The 23728-nt window shown below is 37.6% G+C and overlaps 2 protein-coding genes and 1 pseudogene across 2 annotated transcripts; 2 read left to right on the top strand and 1 right to left on the bottom strand.

Moving 5' to 3' along the window:
- Positions 1 to 1100: 1100 nt before the first annotated feature.
- Positions 1101 to 12088, bottom strand: LOC143880635 (Excinuclease ABC, C subunit, N-terminal). Its single transcript, XM_077383613.1, has 4 exons — positions 12015 to 12088; positions 8704 to 8859; positions 6444 to 6550; positions 1101 to 1440 (listed from the first exon to the last, which is right to left on the bottom strand). Exons 1-4 carry the CDS (start codon positions 12086 to 12088, stop codon positions 1232 to 1234), a joined length of 546 nt encoding a protein of 181 aa, XP_077239728.1. The 3' UTR covers positions 1101 to 1231.
- A 27-nt stretch (positions 12089 to 12115) lies between these two features.
- Positions 12116 to 13546, top strand: LOC143880634 (putative UDP-rhamnose:rhamnosyltransferase 1 pseudogene; annotated as a pseudogene).
- A 1682-nt stretch (positions 13547 to 15228) lies between these two features.
- LOC143881084 (dihydroorotate dehydrogenase) lies at positions 15229 to 23026 on the top strand. The gene is made up of 3 exons (XM_077384082.1): positions 15229 to 15408; positions 18079 to 18150; positions 22480 to 23026. The coding sequence occupies exons 1-3, from the start codon at positions 15262 to 15264 to the stop codon at positions 22639 to 22641; spliced, it is 381 nt and encodes a 126-aa protein (XP_077240197.1). The 5' UTR covers positions 15229 to 15261; the 3' UTR covers positions 22642 to 23026.
- Positions 23027 to 23728: the final 702 nt, after the last annotated feature.

The raw sequence follows: 23728 nt of genomic DNA, 5'->3' as shown, positions 1-23728 counted from the left end.
CTCCCCCGTCCTGAGATTTCTAAAACCTAGAAACGGGACGATCTCCTGCTCTCTGGCTCAACAGAAAGAAGGGCGTGACATCTGAAAACGACAGATGGTCTCCTTCTTCTTTCATCTTCCATCCAGGATTCTGAGGAAATCCAGGATTCTAAAATCCGCGTATCCAAACACCCCTAATGAATTATTAAAGTCCTTGTTCACAAGGAAATCAAACCAACAGTCATTTGATTGTAGTTCCATTAACCGTTATAATAAAGTTAGATACCCTGTGCTAAATCTGTTTTAACATTTGAATTCTTAAATTTGGAAGACATTCTGGCCTATAGAGTAGAATTGTATCCATTCATTTCGTGTGAACTCAATAAAAATGCAAGTCCTCGGTTACTGAAATTAGTCACTTCAACCATTAATTCCATATCACTCACCCAAAATATTTTAACTCAACCCGTTCACCACAGGATCCAAATCATAAGCCAAGACTAGTGCAATTGCAAGAATCACACCCTCTAATAAATTCCAAGTCAACACAGTTCACGCCCCAATCTGATCTCAACTTCGTTAGCGTCAAATTCAAACTATCTCAAATCCATTGATTTCAAATCTTAAAATACATCTTGTCTCCCACTCAATACCCTACTCAATTCAAATTCAAAATTTAAATTCTCTCTGTATTATCTTCAAATTTCAAAATTTTAAATTTTCGTCTGTTTTCAGAAAAATACCAAAAGAGGATTGCCATTTTTAAGAGAAAAACAAAATGGAATGAAAATGCTAGGAAAAGGGGTTTGAAATATCATTCCTCTTTTTCATTTGTTAAGACTGTCCAGTCCATGAAATTTTTGTACCATGGCCGAGCCAGCGCTGCACTAAATGGATGGGGTCCAGATCTTCTCATCATAAGACCAAAAGGGCATGACTCTTAGATCTTTTTTATTTTGAGCAAAGATTTGATATTTGACTAGAGAAAATCAAGAAATGAATGAGATGCAGGGAATTACATGAGAACGGATTTTTGGGCTGTTATTGCAAAGAAATACCTCATTCAATTTCATTGATTGCATTACTGAGACATTTCTAAAAGACTCCCAATCAAAATCATATTTTCCCATCCATAAAATCTTTATTTTTATTCCCTTTTTTTACAAATTCTGTGATGTTTCTTCCATTAATTTTAGGATTTCTTAATTATTTATCAATTATACATACATTCAAATAGGGTGGGCATAGAATGTTAATCAGATGAAGAAGAGAGGCACTGAAATTCCCAGTTAATTTCTAAGTGGCTGCAATCAAATGAACCTTTGAGTCTCTGCAGAGCTGCTTCCCTGTGCTGTAACAGGAAAAGTGACCCATGGTCTTCCTTCTTCCCCAGATCTTCAATATTTCTTTTCCTGTGCAATTTTCGGGAGAAGCTCTTCCATTTTGATTCAAATTCACATGCTACAAAAATGGAGAAAATATATCATAAAATCAGTACAAGTGAATCGAATTATGTGCTACCAAGGACAATATTCACATGGTAAAGCAAATGCTAAAGAATAGAAGCTAAAGAGAGACGCATGCCTTTGAGATAGACGATTCATCATATGTCAAGAATAAAGTGCTAATGAAGTAGGAAACTTTCTGTATGTAATGGTATCTTCCATACCAGATTTATGTTCCAGTATTGAAGTTACCCAACACATAGTCCAAATATATCCGATATCTTTTAAAATGTCATAATATTTTGCGATTTCTTATTTAAAAAAAAACAAATTTTCCAAGATTCTAAAAAATCACCGAGATATCTTCATATTTTATTTGTCAAAAAAAATCTAGCTAAATTCACATATTATTTGTTTTTCCAATTTTGTTCTTAAATTTTATATTTTATATACTTTATTTTTTCAATTTTTCCTGATATAAACCTGAAATTAAAAAATATATATATCCTGAGATACAACCTTCCCGAGAAATTTCCTATACAAATATTTGTGATTCTACCCAACACAAATACAATGAGAAGAGATCCCACCCATAATCCGTTTCGATTCAGTTGTTACTGTGGTAATTCGATGTTAGAATATGCATCTGAAAACCTAAGTATTTCCTTTTTGTTATGGAATTGATTGGTTGGATACTAATTTTCTATAAGTACATTTATTCGATATGCGAAAACATAATATCTTGTCAGAGAGAACATTTTTTTATGAACCATTTCCCCATTGCAAACATGCAGTGTTTGTGTGACATTTATTCATGAAATTTTGTCTCATCCCCTTACTATTTCTCATGGCATTAGAGCATGGGTGTAGAAAAATCTAAACTTCTTCAAATCATGGTACCCTTACCACACATTATCACATCTCGAATCATCCTCTTCTGCTTCTAATATCTCATTCAAAACCCTAGTCTTCCTTATTATTAATCCAATCTAGTCTTCAAAATATATTTTAGATTCATATTTCAATGAAATAAGCTTATTTCATTGACTCGTTTCTTCTTCTATAAACCTATTTTAGATTCATATTTCTCACTTTCTCCCTTTCTATTCTTGCGAACTCTCTCTCTCCTCTTTACACTTGTATTTTACAAAATTCTTTCTCCCCAATCGTCTCTTCATTTCTAAGTCTTCTATTCCCCTTTGTCCCTTGCATTGAATATTCAAATTTCCAATTTCCTTTATTTCCCGTACTTCTATCCTTACATCAAAATTCTAATTTCATCCTCTGGCTAACTGCATGCAGACAATAGGTAAATCTTGGTAGTGCCTACCTTGCTCCTCTTGAATACTTGAAAGGTTTGATTTATATAGATGATAAGAAAATTATTGGAAAAGAAATCCTGAATTTTGGTTATGAACAGCCGTGGTACGGAATATATTGCTTGTCCTAATGCAACTACCCCACCTCACATACTTGCTCCATCTTTCAGATACTACAGGTACATATATCTGAAAGTCTCTTCATGAGACATGATCACAGTAAGATGTGCAGACATAGGATTGCAGAATTATGAAAAGGCAGTTCATCGGCTTAGGATTGCATCAATCAATTTAAAAATAACTTTGATTAGTTTGTTGTGATTCACTAATCTCTTGATGATCAAGACAAAGCTCAGTAAGTCTAGCAGGCTGAAAATAACAGGATTTTCATCTGATTAAGATGACGTGGGACTCCTTTACCTTCACTTGTCAGTCTAGCACCATCGTCTTTCTCACATGAATGATCATAATCTGCAGTTTTTATTATCTCACTCAGTTTAATTCCAATTCTTGTACTAATGCTCTTGAGTACAACCTATTTCATAGATGTCACCTCGAGAAGCATTATGAATCATCATCTAATAAATTCAGAAGTTTCTTTCCTTTCAAATTAATTCATTGATTCATTCTAAGGTGTGGGGCCTTCCTGGTGGCTTCCTTGTTTGGATCATGTTTCTATGTTGTTTTTTATGGATGACTTTGCTCGCTTTACTGGGATATTTTTTCTCAAGCACAAATCAAACATTTTATTTGGATTTTCTCAAGCGATTGGGGAAGCAAGTACACCTCCTGATCCTTTTGAAAATTCTCGCATTCTTGTGGTACACCACAGCAACTCCTTATCCTCACACTCCATCTCAGAACGGAGTTACAGAGAGGAAACATAGGCACATTACAGAAGTGAGGCGGATGATGTTTCAAATTGGAGCTCCCCAGCACCTATGGATAGAGTCCTCGGTGGTTAGATGACTGGTTACTATACTCTATATTCGTGGGGGTGATTTTGTTGTGCTCATTTACCAAACTCTAATCGCGGCAAGTTCTTTCCCAACGCAATCACCTGAATCTTTTTGGGTATGTGGACGATGGCAAGGAGACCAAGATTGATTCTAAACTCCCCCCATGTTAGATTTGATGAGTCTCACCTTTATGTTTCTCCTAACATTGGCCGAAGGTAACGAAATTACTGAAAAGGGATCTCTAAAATATTACTTGGAATAAGAGAGATAATTGGTAAACAAAGCGACACCAAGGGTTTTTCTGTTGAACCTTTTTCCCATTGATTTTCTAGGAAGGATTGGAAGAATTGGAGACAACGCTTCTCATCCTCTGTCATGGGGATTTCACACCGAAGCTAGAGAATATGTGGGGACCGAACAAAAAATGATTCCCTATTTTATATTTAAAACTAAAACCGAAGGGCCAAAACAAATTGCAAGAGAACAAATTAAGTATATTTGAGAAACCTACCATCAAACCCCTGTATATATCTTATAACACTGAGACTCATTTGACACATAGGACAATAATAATGAAACCATAGATATTTGGTTAGTGTCTGTAAGGGTTGGGCTGTTGATGTTGCATGGCGGTTTTATGTTTAATAAATCATAGGGGAGATGGTTGCATTTGATTCTTCCTTGACAATCAGGGCAAACAATTTTGGAAATACAGTCTAATACAGTATAGAGCTGGGACAAGGGCCATGGAGAAAACCTGACCTTACACCCTTGAGGTCAGTGATACCGACAAAGCCATGATTCCTTCAACCTTTCATGTAGTGGAGAGGGCAGTGCCATTGGAGATGTTGTGGACCTTCTAGACGCTGTAGTAATGAAGTGAGAGGAATAAGTGTGTTCAAGAAGATGGAGAGAGGTTGCTCGGGCTACCATAGTCGCATTGTTCAAGATGGGCCATGGAGAAAACCTGACCTTACACCCTTGAGGTCAGTGATACCGACAAAGCCATGATTCCTTCAACCTTTCATGTAGTGGAGAGGGCAGTGCCATTGGAGATGTTGTGGACCTTCTAGACGCTGTAGTAATGAAGTGAGAGGAATAAGTGTGTTCAAGAAGATGGAGAGAGGTTGCTCGGGCTACCATGGTCGCATTGTTCAAGATCAAGCATGTGAAAGCTTGCTTATTGTTGTCTGTTGTTACCATCATTGAATGTGGGCCGAAGTAGAAAAAGATGGAAGTGAATAAGAGAAAGAGGAAATGAAATGGGAAAACAGGCAAGACAGAATAGAAACAGAGCAGTTATATGGATATTGGCACTTTTGGAATTGGACAAAAAGGATTTCCATTTTTAAGGACAAGCAGAATTTCACAGTATATATAAGGAGGTGTGTCAAAGACGTACTCATTTGCACTATGTAGAAATTCCAAGTCAATCACTAACATACCTAGGTCAACTTATTTTGCCCCTACCAAGTCAACTGAAAACTCCATTGACTCACCTGGGTTAACAAGAAGCTCTCCCGTCTCGCCCCGAGTAAACGTACCTTGGGAGAATTCTTGTCCAAGTTCGAGTTTTTAAACATTGCTAATGCAGGCATTATCTTTCCAATGCAGTATTTCCTCACAACCTTGCCACCTCTTAAGCACCAAAACCACAAAGGCCAATTAGAACTTGTTTCCCATTAATGGCTAATCTCTAGTGACAAAAGACCTATTGTCTCTCTAAAAGAAAACCTAAAATGACTTCATACCAGCTATATCCCTTATGAGACGCATACAATGGTATATCCACCACCCTATGAGAATAACACCTGAAAATGCGTACTCTAGACCTACATAGACCTAACAACCGTCAATGAGACCAGATAACATTTATTTCTTTTTAATGGAATTAAGATGCAACAATAGACTTGTTGCCTTCCATGACAACTACATTCCACTAGGGGATATTTTTGGTAGCCAACCCAACACCTTTTAAGAATTAAGATTGCAGTAGTGAACTTTTGCCTCATTGGAGTTTCATCTTTGATAGAGCTTCTGTTTTAATTTTTCCCTGGTGATTCATAACTATTTAATTCATGATAAGTTTGCAATTAAAAGAAACGCTATATATTCGAGATAATCTTTCCACTTGGTAACAATAGACCAATTTCTACATCAATTCATTAAACCTTTTGTTACATGGCAATTTAAGCATGCCACATTAATTACCAAGCTTCATCCTAGGTGGGGCTTTCGAAGAAAGCTAATTCATATGAATATGATGCCTCATTGGTCATATAGGTGGAGCTTTCAAAGATGGTGGGAAGTTTGATAACTATAACTTAGAAGTTAGAATGTCTATAGACCAAGCATACATGTGTCCTTGATACAAGGAACATGAAAAAACTTATCACCGTATAAGTATCGAGACAGAAGACATACAAAAACTTAAAGTTTAGCCAACTGGATGTCTTTAACAACTTTGTTAATTTGAAGAAATCAAGGTAACCATCATCCTTGTATCTCCTTGATGTTAGTATGCTACACCCTTAGATTCTAGGAAACTTCTGACTGTATAGGATTTTTTCCAGAAGACATAATTAACAATTGTCTAATTATATCTAGAAGTGGGATCATCCCATAAATAAAATAAGAGGTTGTATTAACTACTAATTTTTTCCCTTTTTTTTCAAAACTTGTTAAAAATATTTGCTTCCTATGCACATGGAAAGTAACCAAGTTTTAGACCACATCGATACCTTCACTTCGGCCTTTAAATCCTTGAACAAGGCATGCACAAACCCAAGGTCTTCCTGCACGGGTTGCTTTTGCTCCACCTTTAAGTTCACCATTATGTTGTTTCAAACTAAAATAGAATTGAAATTTGTCAGTATATCAAATGGTAGCTTAAATGAATAAGAGATAAACATGTCCAATGGTAAATATTTATATTTAGTCATTCACAATTAGCATAATATGGTAAATTTTCATGGTTTATGCAAAATAAAAATTGAAAACCAAGAGAATAACTGTCTTTAAAAAATGGGCAATGATCCATATTTCTTTTAGCTCAGTATTCCAAAAAAGAAGGTACACTAGCATTATGTAAAAGGTTGTAGAAAGGAATCTCTACTTCTCATGTCGTGTTGAAATTGAAATTCGTAGATATGCTCACCAAGGCAATTGGGCAAAAAGGAATGACTTTGCTTGTTGACAAGTTAAGCATGAAGTATAGCACATATGCATGTGCAATTGTTCATCTATTCTCGTGCTTAGGTCCAAAACAAGTCAACAAGTATTTTCAAAACACATCAAGTCAACTAGTACATGCCCAGTCAATTTGGCAACGATGAAAGATTGATGGGTTATGAATAAGATGCATGTGGCATTGAAAAGAGGAGGAAAACGAAGCTACTAGGAAGACAAGTTTCTTCATGACAGTTGCATGTCTTTCCTAAGTAGGCCATAACAACGAGATAGATGGGCCATTATGTTTATCACATTTTTTACGCTTCTTTTAAAGAGAGGGAATGGATAGTGCATTAAGGATCATAACATTATCGATTGTCGCTTCCTCGTCATCCATTCTAAGGGAAAAGACTAAGAATTTTAAATTAGATTCATGATCCTTCCAGTTGGGATTTTGGTTTCTAATATATGTTTCATATTTAACAAGAGTGGATAGGCTTGGATCTTGTCCTCTTACTACTTGGTGATGTCCCTTGACTTCCCATAGTAGAGTGAGAATGTCTTGACGCATAAATTTATGTTACTGAGTGTGCATAAAATTTGAGGAAAATTATCAAACCCTTGAATTGAGAATAATCTCAAAAGTCCCTAGTTCTCAAACTTTTCTACGAATAGCTCTCAAGAACCAAGCATGACCTATAGAAAACTTGGTTGGGTCCATAGTTAGCAAAAATGGCGTTGCTTTTTGAAAAAATGCTGTTTAAAACTCGTTTTAATTGTTACCCGTTTAAAACTTTTACTGTAAAAAAACTTCTTTTTTTTTTTTGAGAAAAAAGTTATAAACATGTATTAAACACATTTTTTGGCCAACTTTATGCCTTCTATATTTTATAAATTACAAAATTTTAAATGCATTTTTTTTTGTGTTTCTGTTTTTTTACCACGTTTTCTTGAACCAAAACTGTATTAAGGTCGAATTTTTGCCGTCCCGTTTTATTGCCGAATCACGTTTGCTAACTATGGTTGGGTCTAGGGGAGCAAAGTCTTATGCATACATGGATTTTTCCCCTTATCCATGAGAACCCTAACTTCAGTACTTGTAAAGGAGGTGCAATAGCACCCATTGTGTGCCTAGGCGATTGCCCGAGAAAGAAGACTCGAAATGACATTTTCTCAAGAGCGCAAGTGGACAGAGATAATTTTTTGCGTGCCTAGCCGGTCGCCAAAGAAACTAGAATTGGAAAACTCATTTTCCCAAGCATACTCAACTCAACTCAACTCAACAAAGCCTTTGTCCCAAGCTAGTTGGGGTCAGCTAAATGAATCCTTTAGAAAAAAAATTCATGAAGTCATTTTCCCAAGCATGTATACGAAATTACGAATAAAGATAATATTTTGCATATTTAGCATTTCCTCAAGCATATAAATGGATACATTAATTAGTTTCATCTCTTCAACAAGTTAGATCCATATCACTGACATTATCTATGGTTAAGAACATGAAAATATAGAGAAAACCCAAAAATAAGAACAAAATTCAGAACTCTGAATAGTTATCATACAAAATAAATTTAGATTGGATCCAACAAAACCATAGAAGATATGAAGAAATAGGGGTGAAATTGTGGAAAGAGATGGGGCTTTCAGGCGAAGCTCTGACCTAGAAATCAATCAAGTTTCAGGTCCATCCAATTCATTTTCTGCTCTGGAAATGGGTTTTTCTATTTATGAGGCAATTGTCGAAACCCTAATTAGGGTTTTTTTTTTTTTTCATTACACACAAATATGGAATTTGGGAAAGTAGGAGAAGGGAGGGAGGAGGTTTATTACCGGCGAGAGAAGTTAGTGGTGACCCCAACATAGGTCTTTGGTAGATGGGCTGACACGATGAGATACACTGACCATGATGAAGATGAGCACATCTCTGAATGTCTTCGTTGTTGATGATTTGAATGTGATACCTTTTTATTGAGATTTCCTCTCCTTCTTCACCATCTCCTGTTCATCCATGGATGACAAAACTAACATTCCTACACAATTTTAAATTACAGTTTTCTCTTTTAAATTTCGGTTTCAGCATGGTTTCGGGCCTTTTGGTCCTCACCCAAACCGAAATTTCGGCCGAAATCCTCTCCCCAATAAAAAAAAACAATATATTATTTAGTACCAAATTTCGGTGGAAATTTCAGACTGATACTTTACATTATTTACAAAATATAGATTTTTGACTTAAAATTTTTGAGATTTGGCCCATTTTGGCCTTAAATTACCGAAATTTTCGAAATCCTATAATGTTTAGGGTATAGTGGATTTCGGTTTCGGTCTGGACCGATATTTTTTATTTTGGTCGAAATTTAAAACCATGGTTACTGGTAAGAAACTGGAGACTTTTATGTTTGTTTCTTGTTTTTGTATAAGATGCAGTTGGAATTGTGACTAGAAGTAGATTCCTCTAGTTGCCTTCAAGAGTACATTGGTGGGCACTCCCCTCCGAGAGGGCTTGTTAGCCCAATCCTTTACGGCTTGTAGGCCTAGCAAGCTGTGGGCCGGAACTTACTTTAGTCAGCTTTATAAGGACCTTGCGAGGACCTGCCTTATGCATGTGAGGCAGAACCGAAAATTGACTTGCAGTTTGTAGGCATGCTTAAAGGGAGCTTTGGGTGCGGAGTGTGAATCTTTCAGAGGGATGCTCTAGAAAAGTAAAATATCCTTCTCCTACCATTTGGTTATATTTTAATATTCACATTGAGAGTCTTGTCCAATGAGAATTTTCCAAATGTAAGTCTTTATTTATTGTTACTCTCCTCTAAGGTTTCTAAAGGGCATATGTAATATGAACTTAGAGTTTCTAGCTCATTAGGTTTTCTAATGTTCTAATGATCTAAGGGTTTTGAGGCTTTAGGGTTTGGTGTTTGGGGTTAAAGTCCTCATCTAGTTCGATCATGTAGGAGCCATCATGTTCTCGATGTTCCCACATGGCTACAAGGTTGCATTGTGTGTCCTTCATGGCTATGAGGTCGTGTTGGTATATGCCTAATTTTTTGGGTAGGCATGTATTCATTTTTTTTTTCTCTGTGGGACTTGTCTTAGCATTAGTTATTGCGTCCTTAATACTATGGTTGTTTGATATGATTTTTTTTTTTTCATGATAAAACGGTGTCTCCAAGTGGTGAGAGAGGATTAGGGTAGTGGGAGAAGGACAAAGAGATTTGAGAGGGGATGATTGAGCTGAGCGTGAGAAACAGCTAAAATCATGAAAAAGTTGATCATATTTTAAGTAGTCTTTTGTTTCATGATTTTTAGCTACTTCTCATCACTCGGAGACACTAGTTTCTTGATTTCTAGCCACTTCACCCTTATCTCAACTTGGAGACACCAATTTATCGTGAAAAAATTCATGGTAGACAAACTTGCCCGTATTGTATGTCCGGTTGTCTCCCCACGATGTAGAAACCAAGCTGAAACTATGAATTTTCTCATGCCATGTAGAATCACCAAACTATGGTTTGCATTTAACAAATGAGACAAACTTGCTTCTCAAATCCTTTTCATGTAGCTCTCTTTCTATTTTGTTTCCTTTTTTTGCTTATGATAAATTGGAAACAGAAAGGTTTAGATCCAAAGATCCCAATGTAATTGATGGCCCTCTTCCATTCTAGGTTTCGAAAAATGTAGAAGTTTTGAATATGTGGATTGAATTTCGGTAAGTCAATTGCTAGTCCTCATCATCTATTTAAGGGCATGGTTTTAAATTTCGTCAAGACATAACCGAAACATTCTGAAACCGAAATTGGCAAAACATATCAAATTTTGGCCGAAATTTCAAAATTTTCGTCAATTTTGGCTTTCCTAAATTTCAGCCGAAATTACAGAAAATTACCTACCCAAATTTCGGCTCAAAAAATCGACATTTCGTCGAATTTTGGCATAAATTTTGGGATTCCGGAGGAAATTTTGGTTTCGGTTTGGTCCGAAATTTATGCCAAAACCGAAATTTCAAACCATGTTTAAGGGTTTCATACAAAGAATGAGGGGCGGTTGAGGTTGGAGGAAAATTGACATTATAAAAATAAAAGGGATTTGCCAAGCAATTTCGCGGCTGACTTTTGCAGGAGAGAACAGCCACACAAGCTGAATTTTATGAATAAGACGCCTGTATGGCTATGCTTTCCTGCAAAAAGTCAGCCGTGAAATGGCTTTCAGCAAAATAGCCTAGCAAATCTCTAAGCAAATCCGGAAACTTAACTTTTGGGATTTGCTAGGGACATTCGAACAGAGGCATTTCGCTGCTGGCTATTGCATGTGAGAACTTACTAGCTTAGGGTCCGGGCCTAGAAAAGAAAAGAGGGTAAAGAGGGAAAAAGCTAGAAAAGGGAATGAAAAAATCTAAGGGATAATTACATTTACACCCCCTCTAGTTTCTGACACATCCACTTCAACCCCTATAGTTTAAAAAGTGACAAAGACATCCCCTCTAGTTTCGTTTTGTTTAAGGTTTGCCCCCTCAGCTGAAGGTTCGTCCATAGATTGAAGGGTTAGGATGATCCGATGGACCTGATTTTTTGGGCACACCCTATCTATGTCAGGACCCATCAAATGAACGCTTTGGATCATCCAAATAAAGTGGGCCCATACCCGAATCCAAACACTACAAAACGCTTTGGATTCGGGTATGGGCCTACATTATTTGGATGATCCAAAGCGTTCATTTGATGGGTCCTGACATAGATAGGGTGTGCCCAAAAAATCAGCTCCATCGGATCATCCTAACCCTTCAATCTATAGACGAACCTTCAGCTGAGGGGGCAAACCTTAAACAAAACGAAACTAGAGGGGATGTCTTCATCACTTTTTAAACTATAGGGGTTGAAGTGGATGTGTCAGAAACTAGAGGGAGTGTAAATGTAATTATCTAAAGTAGATTCCATTTGGGCCCCTACAAATAATTGTACAGCTGTCCCTGTTGTTCATGATGTGGCTGACCATTCGGTCTGACCCACCTAATCAAAGTATTGCTAACATTTGACTAGTCGATTGCCAAGATTTGGCCCACCATAGGATCTCAACAGATTACATGTGCTCTTTTAAATTTATAATATTTTCAACACACCCTCTTAATTCTTCAAGCCTTTATAAATAGCCTTGTATTACAGCTCTCCATGCATTCACCAGAAAGGGTCATCGCATCTATTTGTCCTACACTGCCTCCCACCATTATCTTTGTCATTCCATCTCCATTACCATGAAAGGTGATGGAGAAAAAGAGCTTCATCTTGTTTTGTTCCCATGGTTAGCCTTTGGTCACATAATACCCTTTCTAGAGCTCTCCAAGTGCTTAGCCAGAAGGGGTCACCATATCTCCTTCATTTCTACCCCCAAAAACATTGCTAGGCTTCCATATATCCCTCCAGATTTATCCCCCAAGATAAATCTAGTGGAGCTTCCTTTCCCTCACATCGAGGGCCTGCCTGAACACGCCGAAGCCACTAGAGACATACCCTTAGCCAAGGTCGAGTACCTGTTCAAGGCACTGGACGAACTAGAGGGACCTTTGTCACTATTCCTAGAAAATGCATCCCCAACTCCAGATTGGATTATTTATGATATGTTCCCCTATTGGGTCTCACGACTAGCCGCAAAGTTCAAGTTGCCATGTGCCTTCTTTGGCTTGTTTAGTGCTGCCACGGGTGTATTCAATGGCCCACCACCACCCACAATGATGCCCTTCAAAGAGAACCTTACATCACCAGAGCAACTAACTGTGGTACCTCCATGGGTCCCATTCCCTTCTAAAGTGGTCTATCGGCCCCACGAGGCTAGAGCAGCTTTTCAGGGTACCCCAAAAGAAGATGTTTCGGGTGTGTCTCCCATTTACAGGTTCTTTTCCACACTCCAAGGGTGTGACCTTGTGGCTATACGTAGTTGCACCGAATTTGAACGGGATTGGTTAGGTCTCCTTGGCGAGATATACCCGAAACCGGTTCTTCCATTGGGTCTACTCCCTCCTTCAATACAAGTAGATGATACTAGTGGGCATGAGAAGTGGGTAGAGGTCCAATGGCTAGATCAACAAATGCCAGGGTCCGTAGTCTTTGTTTCATTTGGAAGTGAGCTATTTTTTACTAAGCAACAAGTGCACGAAATAGCCTTTGGGTTAGGGCTATCAGGATTGCCCTTCATTTGGGCACTCCGGACTCCACTCGACGTGGGCGAGGAGATGCTACCGATGGGGTTTGAGGATCGAACCAAGGGCCGTGGAGTTGTTTGCAAGGGTTGGGTCCCTCAGGTTAAGTTCTTGGCCCACCCATCAATTGGAGGTTTCTTCTTCCATGGGGGTTGGGGCTCAGTCATTGAGGCTCTTGGGTTTGGGAAGCCTCTGATTCTCTTACCCATGATAGGGGACCAAATGTTGAATGCTCGCGTGATTGAAGAGAAGAAGATTGGTGTAGAGGTACCGAAGAATGAAATTGATGGGACTTTCACAAGGAATGACATTGCCAAGACATTAAAATTGGTCATGTTGGAAGCTGAAGGTGAGGAGTCTAAAACCAATGCAAGAGCAGTTAGAGAAATATTTGCTGCTGAAAGTGAGATACATGGTCGATATATTGATGGTTTTGTTCAATATCTCAAAGACCATAGAATCCAACATGGGCTGTCATCATCTTCCTGATTTACTTCTTGTTGTTTTCGAATGCTTCTTCTTCTGTTGTGTTAGAAATAAATAGCAATGCTTTTGTGGGAGTGCACATGATAAGCAAGCACATTGGTATCGGTTTTTTACTTCTTTAAGTGAAAAAACAAAAAAAAATTGCTAGTCTTTTTAAGGAGAGGAATGCTGATGAGCACATTCGAACAATCAAACTTCCACCTTCAAGTTTGTTAATTAGGTTTATAATCATCAAATTTCTAGCTTTCTAACATTACATGGGAGGGTGTTTTTACCTAGGTGATGTAGCCCCGCTCCACGTGGGAGGGTGTTTCTACCAAGGTTGAAACCTACTAGTGCAAATTGGAGAAGAAGATAAAATAAAAATATGCACATTTTGCTCTTCTATATATTATTTCATAAAATCTAAAAAATTCCCATTTAAAATGTATCTTCCCACTTTTATAACTAACAACAAAGGAGAGAAATAATAACAGGAAGAAATTAATTCAAAACAAGAAATACTACAAGAAGTCTTTCATGTGGGGCTTGATCTAGGCGTGAATCTACGTGAATTGCTAAGAATTCATGAGAATCAACATGAATCGTGTGAATCAGATTGAATTGGCATGGTTGAAGAAGGAATGGACCCACATCCAAAAACCCTCCCACTATCCGGCTAACTTTTTGTCCACACGCTCTTTTCTTCGTCTGTTTACCTGATCAAACTCATTTGGGCTCTCTCCTCTTCGCTCGCTCCAAGGCCCAGCCCCAGACCAGGAGCAGCCTGCGGGCATAGAGGATTGCTCCTCATCTGGCCCTCAAAAACTCCAATCCAGTGCTGATAAGGCCTCCTCCTTTCTCTTTCTAGAATCATTGTTCTAAAGTCGTCTTTGCCATATCAGTGATCAATCCGTGGGAATCTATTTTAGAAAGGCTCACATTACGATGGCGGGACTCTCCCAGCTCGTTGAACCTGTCGACTACGCCAAGGGGGCAAGGGGTGACTAGTGAAGAAAGTTGACTCCAGTCCGAGGGCCAAGTCGGATCTCTCTGCATCCAAGGGGAAAACAAATTTTACTTCAAAAAATCGGACCTATCCAAACACCTTAGCTTAAATCTTTTTTGCAAACACCCAGGGGACAAATTGCCCCCCTCGCCCCGATCCGTCATTGTTTTTCGTCAATGGTTAGAATAACCCACAAGAGAAAGAGAAGAAACATATCTCAAGAATCTTTTGGGAGCATCATTCTCGACCATTGTATGAGATTTCTGAGATCATCCCATAGAAGACGAGATGGTATTTCTCATCAATGGTTGAGATCATCCCATAGAGGATGAGACTTATAAGACAAAATAAATGATCTTCAGACTTGAAGCCAGGATACTAGACTATGTGGGCTGTACACCATATAAAATCTCATTCTTTAAGAGACCTTTAGTTACCTTTTTATGAAAGATGATCAACGTCCAAGGATCTGCTGATTATGATTTGGAATAGTGGTGGCCCACTACATATATAGCGTCAATCACCATAAGTTGCCACTTGCACACAAAACCACATTCAAGGGTCTAGGATCGAACGGTTAGAAATGTTTCAATTGAGAGAAGGAGGATGAAGGGTCTGGATCGTGCTGAAATCAAAGACCAAAACAGTTGACAGGTGACGACAAAACCACCAGGGCTCTTTCCCAATTATCTCTCTCTCTATCTCTCTCTCTCTCTCAAATTTATTGAAAATGGCTACAAAAGAAGCAGGAGGAGTAGAATTGGTTTACAGGATAAGCACAGCTGAGGAATGGGAGGAGTTGCAGAAGAATGGGTCCACTTTTGGAGGAGAACTTGACAAGAATACTGGTTTCATTCATCTTAGCAAGCTCGATCAGGTACTCTCTCTCTCTCTCTCTCAGATGATGTTGGGTTTCTCAAATTCTTTGGTATGATAGGCTTGAATCTGTTTGAAACGTTTACATAAGGTAGAATAAGGATTCTAATTTGGTTTAGTTGTTTCTTGAAAGAGTCTAATTAAGTTAGTCCCTATTATTAGCAAGAGTTGTAGTGCATGGGGAGATTTAACCTTAATCTCCTATTTATAACTAAATAATGGTTGCTTAATGGGAGCAACACCCATAAAGCACTGAGAGTGATTTGGGTTTTATTTGTTAGGAGCATCCGGACTTGGGAAGATTGGAATATCTGTCCAGTGATCAATAAACAGAGTTTATCATAACCGTCTTCAATGATCAGATCACTCTTAGATTTTGGAAGACATACCCTGAGGTAGACTTCCTAAACTCAAGGCACCCAACAAAGTTTAAATCCAAAGATCCAATCACCTCCGAATGATCATATTGCCTGTAGGTAAGCAAGTAGTCCTTCGTCCCTTGAAGGTATTGTAAGACCTTTTTTACAACCTTCTAGTGCTCCATCCATGGATCACTCTGACAGCTGCCCAATATCTCAATTGCAAATCTGATGTCTTGTCTTATGCAGACCTAGGCATACATAAAAATACCAACAACACATGCACATGGAATTTTCCTCATCTTACTCTTTTCTAGTTCATTTCTTGAACATTGTTCCTCAATTTATTGCCCTTCACAATAGGGCCACACTAGGTGTGCAATCTTTCGTCTGAAATCTCTCTAGAATATTGTTAACGTAGGCCCATTGAGATAGTCCCAATAGGCCTTGAGATTTGTATCTGTGAATCTCTATGCTGATGACATAAAAATCTTCACCCATATCCTTCTAACCGAAGTCCCGAGTGAGAAATTGCTTTACCTGATGTAGTAAGCCTATTTCACTACCTGCTATCAAAATATCCGCATTCAGGAACAGAACCATAAACTTACTCCTGCTGACCTCAGGATATATACACTGATCCACGATTTTCTCTGTAATCTAGGGCGGCCCGCGCATGTGGAGGCCTAACCTTAATCTCTTATTTATAAATAAAGAGTGGTTGCTTAATGGGAGCAACAGACATAAAACACTAATATTGATTTAGGATTTTCTCTGGGTGGTCCCTTATTTACCTAGGAAAAGCCCTAGATTCCATTGATCTGAACATTCAGACTTTGGAAGATTGGATGAGCTCTCCAGTAATCAGCGAGCGGAGTTTATCGGGAGCATCTTTAATGATTGGATCACACACATTGCCTAGAATCTCCATTCGATCATCATGGCCATAGGTACAATTCGTTTTACACATTAAGATTGAATTAACACTAACAGAATCCAGTTAGGTTTCTGCCTTACCATGTCTCCAACACAACTTTTTTGCATTTGGAATTTCTTTGGGTTAAAAAGCGTTGCATTGCTTTTCACAAATTTCTGAGACAATTATAATATATATTTTTTATTTCTTTATGATATGTAATGTGAACCTGTATAATTTTCTGAGGAGAAATGGTTCGTCCCGTGTCCGTCTCTCTCTCTCTCTCTCTCTCTCTCTCTCTCTCTCTCTCTCTCTCTCTCTCTCTCTCATGGACAGATACAAATTCGAGAATGGGCTGTGGAAGTCCCTTTTCACTTTCAAAGCTTTGGTCAATCCGTATGGCAATTCAGTGGTACGTGGTGCACCGTTTGTGCACCCAATGTACAACGAGTGTTGTTATTTGTTTGGATCTAGGAAAATAAATTTCTTGGAATTTTTTCCAGGGAAATAGAAATTCCAGGGGTCCAGTAGGAATGCCATTTTCTAAAAATAGGGAAACGGTTTATTTTGGAAAAAAATTCTATGGAAAATGAGTTTTTGCCAAACTCAGCTTAACTCATTTTCTACGGAAATATTTTCGAGAATGTTTTTTCCATATATCCAAACAGAAGGTACCCGTTTACTCTAGTACTGGGCTTTCGTCACAATTCTTTGCTGATTCTCTCGTATTGAAGTTCTGGGCCCTTAATCCAATGAAATCAGCTTCACTCAGACTTTTTCTGACTGAATCCATATTATGTTACACAACCAAGTCACCGTTGGTGCTTTTGGCTCTTATTTCTTCCAGATGACAATGCTCCACCTTCCAGGTTCGCCTTCATTGGGTTTGAAGGACCCGAGACAACAATTAAACTATAGAGGATCAATAACCAAAAGCCCTATTAATTAAGATCTCAATTATCTGATCTATGGCATTCTTTTAGATAGTCAGAACAGTGATTTAGATTTTAGAATGTGATTCATTGTATAATCAAGAAAATCTGCCCAATGAAATTGTTTGTTACAATCCACCTAAGAAGTGGCTTATGGGTTGGATCATACGACCGATGAGATTATACACCAATTGGATGATATAATTGATGAAACGTGGATGATATATTATGCAATATTTTGTCATGATAATTGTTAAGAGGATTGTTTCTGAAACTATGGGTGGCCCTTCCCATTGGTTTGATGGGACTTGTCATAGTAATGAGGGGTTTCCATCCCTCCAAGCTTCCAAACAATGGGAGCGGTGGACTTGAGTTTCTAATTTTTCTAATTTTTAATTTCCGCAAAGTTTATAGCCTGTTTATGTGTTTGTTTTTCAACAGATGCCATTTTTTACTGTTTGCAGGTAATGGCCACCTTACGGAATTTTTTCCAGGGAAGGGACGACCTCTACCTACTAGTGATTGACCCTTTAAAGGTAATAAAATATTAAAATTTAAACCTGGTGACAACTTCTCCTTACCATGCTTTGGTAATGGGACAACCCACCTTTGTTTTACACTTCTCTAATTGGCTGTTGAGAGTTTTTTGGGAATTGATATCTTTTGACGGCTCGTTAAAAAAGTTTAAAACAAGGTGATTCGTCCAATTTTAAAATTATATCACATTTTTGTATTTTCTTGTGTTAAGGCAATAAGGCTTCCTCTATATCAGGTCTCATTTGTTTCTCATGTTGTAGTTGTCATGTAAGTTCTTTAACTTGCTTTTCCAATTTAACCTGGCAATTTGTAGAGCACTACTTTCATTTGTTGCCATCTAAAGTTTTCAAAGCACTCATCTAGCAAATTTTCCTATCTAGATACACTAATTAATAATTGTTGCCTTCTTTATTCTCAATCTATATACACTAAGTATTGATGGAATCGACTTTGGATAGCTTTAGTTTCTCACTTGAAATTGAGCTCTTTATGGTTGATCATTTATCCCGAAACGGATTGCGTAGCAACCATGGAAGAAAACAAACTTTTGTTTGCTTTGTTTGCATGATACATTCTCAAATGGCGTTTCATAGTATGCGCCTTCACTTTGATGATATCTTCTCTGGACTTCACAGGTTCCAATCTGTTCATTTAGGTACTTATGAGTTATGAACTAGCTGACTTGTAGGATTCAGTTGTGTGTTACCAAAAAAGAAAGAAAGGATTCAGTTGTGTGTTTTTTCATGACATTGGCAACACTAGGAGTTGTCTTAGGTGTTGGGTTACCTTGCAGACGTCTTCCTCCGCCATTATATTCTTTTCTCGGTTTTCCCAACTTTCTCATTGAGATTCTCAACTATTCAATATTTTGCAAATATAATCCATTTCTTTGGACCTCAGTGGACCTGATTCCAGATCTCATTATCATCCTTAAGGTTAATATTCACTATCGTGTTGGTCCTCCCGGCAAAATTTTTTAACTGATCTTCATATCTTCACATAGTGTGATTGGATTTATTTCGACTCCCTGAATGTCTAGTTGTTTAATTCAACATTCTTCCACCGAATCTTTGCATGTCATACCCATCGAAGTAGGTTCAACTTTGAAATTCTTATTTTTTTGGCCACCGGTCATGTCATACCCATCGAAGTAGCTTCAACTTTGAAATTCTTATTTTTTTGGCCATTGGTCATATCATACCCATTGAAGAATTCTTATATGGCTTTTAACCAATCAAGAAATACTTTTTTTTAATGGGTAAGCTAGGGTTTGGCAGCCCCCTACTAGATATATATTAATGTGAAAAAAAAGGAGTTACAATCTCACATACTCTCTCCCCTCACTATCGTGATATACAATATCTAGAAGAGCGGGGGAAGATAGAAAAATAGGGATATTCAATTGTTTACAAAGGCAATTTGGTTTTGAAAGGAAGTCTACTGCTGTGTTTGCTTCTCTCCCCACACATAGGTTGCTTCCCAGCTTATAAAGTATTGCTAGGAATCTTTAATGTGTGCAAGGGTGGGACCTTTCCTCCATGGTAGTGAGTGTCCTTTAGAATTTTCACACAACATTTGAATCAGATTCTATCCATTTATTCTCAACCTGCATTTGTTTTGCAAGTAGGATGCCTTAATGTATAGCATTGAGTTCCACGGCATATATATGTTTTCTTTCAACATTGATGGAGAACAAGGCTGTAACATTACTTATGCATCAAGAAATACTTACGATTTACCCCATAAGATCCATATGTTCAGATCTATTTCGTTTGCATAGCTTATGGTTCATGAGAAGCCTGATTTCATATAACAACAATCTTGACTTCATCTCTTAGATTAGTAGTGTGCCTTATCTATAGGTAGGTCTCATTACTTCAAGTAGTCATTTACCATGGCCCTGTTACCAAAAATTTCGTAGAACCAGTAGAGAAAGGACTAATTCTTGTTTAGAATAACATCCAATACTAGTTCTTGTAGCTCTAGTGCCCAAATTGATGCAGAACTAATAGAGATGTGCTTTTCACTTTTAGCTTTGCAAACTCACTCAAATCTAGTTGATCTAGGATTTGTATGAACTTTCTAAAAATAACTTCAGATCTAACCTATGTTACATGGATTCTTATGAATGGGCGAAGAATCCGTGCCGGACACGTTTCGGATTCCAATACTTTAGGATTCATAGAGACACTTCTAGGTCTCTTTTAATTTTTTTTTTCTGAATACTGATACAATCTTACAATTACCTTACAATTACTGCACATTTTAAGTTTTATCCATTCTAATAGTAAGTTTTTAATATTTTAATATGAAAATAAAACATTATATTTACTTAACCTACTAAAATTTTTAATATACTATTTATTATAATTAAATTTCAGAATTAATTACCATTCAAAAAAATTCAGAATTAATTAAAATATTTTGGTGAAACCATGATTATTTCCTTTTGAGGTTTGCCGAATCCGACACTCGATACCCATGTTGATTCCAACACTCGTAGCTGTAGTGATGCAACATAGGATCTAACCCTTCTACTCAATCTGGAGTTGAGCATCTAGCTCAATTGGTTAAGGCTTTGTTCTGCAACCTTGAGGTCAGAGGTTCAATCCCAGCTTAGGGATGGGATGAACTGTGTTGGTCTGAAGGAGGTTTGTTATGGTTTTATTTGCAGGAAAGTCTATCTTGGGGGTTTCACTCCTCTGATCTTGTTAATATGATACAGATCATTCTGATGTGTGTAGGAGAAATGCATTTTAGAGTTTGGCACAAAGAAATTAACTGAATCAATTGATCAGATTAATTATTTAATTGTAGTGTTTGTCATTATGATTACTAAGCAGTGACAAAATTGTAAATATAAGCAAGAGTGACATTCTTGTAATAGTTAGATGGGGCATCAATTGTTTAGTCATATATGATTCAACTAATATGATTATGACACTTTGAGTTATGAAAACAATTGAGAGTCCTAATTGCATTGTTAAGTCCTAATTGCATTGTTTTTTTTTTTTAATGATCACCAATTTTATTAAAAGAAAGACCGAGGTGGTCAAACTGTCAAAGAAACGCTCTCAATCTAGCCAATTTATCTGCCACCTCCTTAAACACTCCTAATTGAATTGTTAATTACTGAATTTAGAAAAATTCTAGCTTCCCGACTTGTTTAGTCATATATGATTCGACTAGTATGACACTTCTGAGTCTGAAAACAATTGAGAGTCCTAGTTGCATTGTTAATGACTGAATTTATAAAAATTCTAGCTTCCAGACTCAATGTCGTGTTCCCTTTACCCCTCTTTCTCTGTCCCTTGCTTATCCCAAGCTCTTTGGACACTCCATTTATAGCTTAAGATTGAGGGGTACACTTCTATGATTGTCCATTATGATGCTTACGATTTTTAAATGAAACAAACCCCGTACTAGTTATTCTGACCCTCCCAAGAAGGGGCATGATTAATCAGGAGAAACGTCCACTTCTTCTCCCTTATGCTATGAGGCTCATCGCACTACCAATGCATTTATTCCTCTGCTTGTCTGCTACACTTAATAATGCCTTCCGTGTCAGTATGAGTGAGCGTTTTTCCCAGCTCCCGACCTAAACCCTGTGCGATGAAATCAACTTTCCTCTCCATTGAACATGGTCTCATTCCTAGTGTTTGATTTGGGGATCCATTTTTTTGGAATACATCTTCTCCGTTTCACCAATTGCTTTCAATTTCTCACTTTGAAGCAAGAAAAGTCACCTAGGATTTATTGAACTTCCATGATGAAAATTGGAGAAACTGGTGGCCTACATAGACAAGCAGAGGACCTTTCTTCTCTCTTGGTTGATAAGTTTGGTGAAGGTAGACTGAAGCCACATAAATCATAATTCCAGGTAGACCCTAATTGCTTGTATACTGTGGGATACTCTAACATAAATCATAATTTCAATGGACACATTTTCTGGTGTTTATAATATACTGTTCCCTTTAGACTTACCTACAAATTGGTAGGTAATGAAGAAGGTATAGTCGGAATGGGGATCGGTATGGAATAGAGGAATTTTTGGGAACCTGGTACTTTCCAGGTCATTTTAGGTTGTATTTTTTGGGACTTCTGGTCCCGTCTCGTTGTACATATGCTTGAAATCTAAATACAATTAGTCAATTTTAAAAAAAAAAGACCTACCTGCAAATTGAACAAGGAAATAGCATGCTTGCTTGATGATGGGAATGTATATATTGGTGCTTGTCTGGCTTTTAAATCGCTGGATCTACGATTTTATTTGGTCTAATTAATGAAGTTCTGTGTGTTAATACCATAGGTATTTTCTTTTGTTGCAGCTAGGGAAGGGTTTAGTTTATGAAGCTGTCGATGATTTCAATTCATTCCCTCATTTCTACGGCCCTTCTCGGAGTTTTGACCCTCTTCCATTTGATGCTATCATCAAGGTAGAGAAGGTGGAAATGATAAGTGGTGAGTTTAGTTGTAGTTTGCTGAAGTGATTGGTCTTAATCATTATGCCAATTCTTGTTTCAACCAACCTCCATGCACTATATTAGAATTGTATAACTTCTTATATCATATTTAAAAGTTAATGCCCATGTACTTCCTAAGTGAGCAAAATGGGCATCTTCCTTGGAAGTGCTCTGCTTTCAAAATGGGCATTTTGGTTGAGAATGTTAAAATCCTGTTGAGAAACAGCTGGTTATGTTTCTCTTTCAGAGGACTTATGTTTCTCTTTCAGAAATTTTACAGCATAGAATCGTATTGTTGGGTGTTCCCAATGCCACTTTGTATAATTGATGGCCACAGGAATGCAGTTTAAGATCTCGCTTGACTAGAGATTATATTTGACGGGGAATGAAAAAGTGATAGTTTCTTCTTATACATCTTTCCCGATTGAATAAATTCTTGTTTCAATTGAGAAGCAAACCATTGGATATGCTCATACTTTCTGATTTTTTTATGTTAATACCCTTGGGGCCCCTGAGGGAACAAGATTATGGGAGGAGGACACTTGAAAACATGTAGGCCATGTTTGGCAACCCAAGTTGGGGGTATTGGCGAAGTTCTGAGGAACTGGAATGCAAGCATTTGGGAGAGGAAGCTAGAGGTGAAGATCTGCCCAAAATGGAAAGCTCCACCTATGAGGTGGCTTAAACTAAACTTCGATGGCAGTTCTATTGGCAACCCAGGGAAGGCCGAGATTGGAGGTATTATCCGCGATTCGGAAGGGAAGATATGGATGAAATACTCGAGACCGATGTGCGTTGTGTAATGTGTGTTGTGCAATGTGTGTGCCGGCGTGCCAACGAGTAGAATGAATTTTTAAAATTCAATGAAATGGGTAATCAACCCTCTAGCTAAGGATTGGGTTTCAGGAGATTGAGGAAGAAAGGAACGCGACTCTTGCTTGGGCTCTTAATGCATTTAAAACAAAGAACTTTTCAAACGCACTGCAAAATTGTAGGCTTTTGTTAGAATTTTTAAAAAAATAATAATAATAAAAGATTTGAAAAGTCAAAGATGCTTTTTCTTTTTGTTTAAAAATTTGGAGGGAAGATTCAAATTATGTTTCCCTCTCTTGTT

Source organism: Tasmannia lanceolata, unplaced genomic scaffold, assembly GCF_043159265.1.
Source record: "Tasmannia lanceolata isolate RefF3 unplaced genomic scaffold, GAP_Taslan_0.1 ptg000007l, whole genome shotgun sequence".
NCBI classification, from domain to species: Eukaryota; Viridiplantae; Streptophyta; class Magnoliopsida; order Canellales; family Winteraceae; genus Tasmannia; species Tasmannia lanceolata.
The sequence above is the reverse complement of the archived record's forward strand: the minus strand, read 5'-3'. Positions and strand labels throughout refer to the sequence as shown.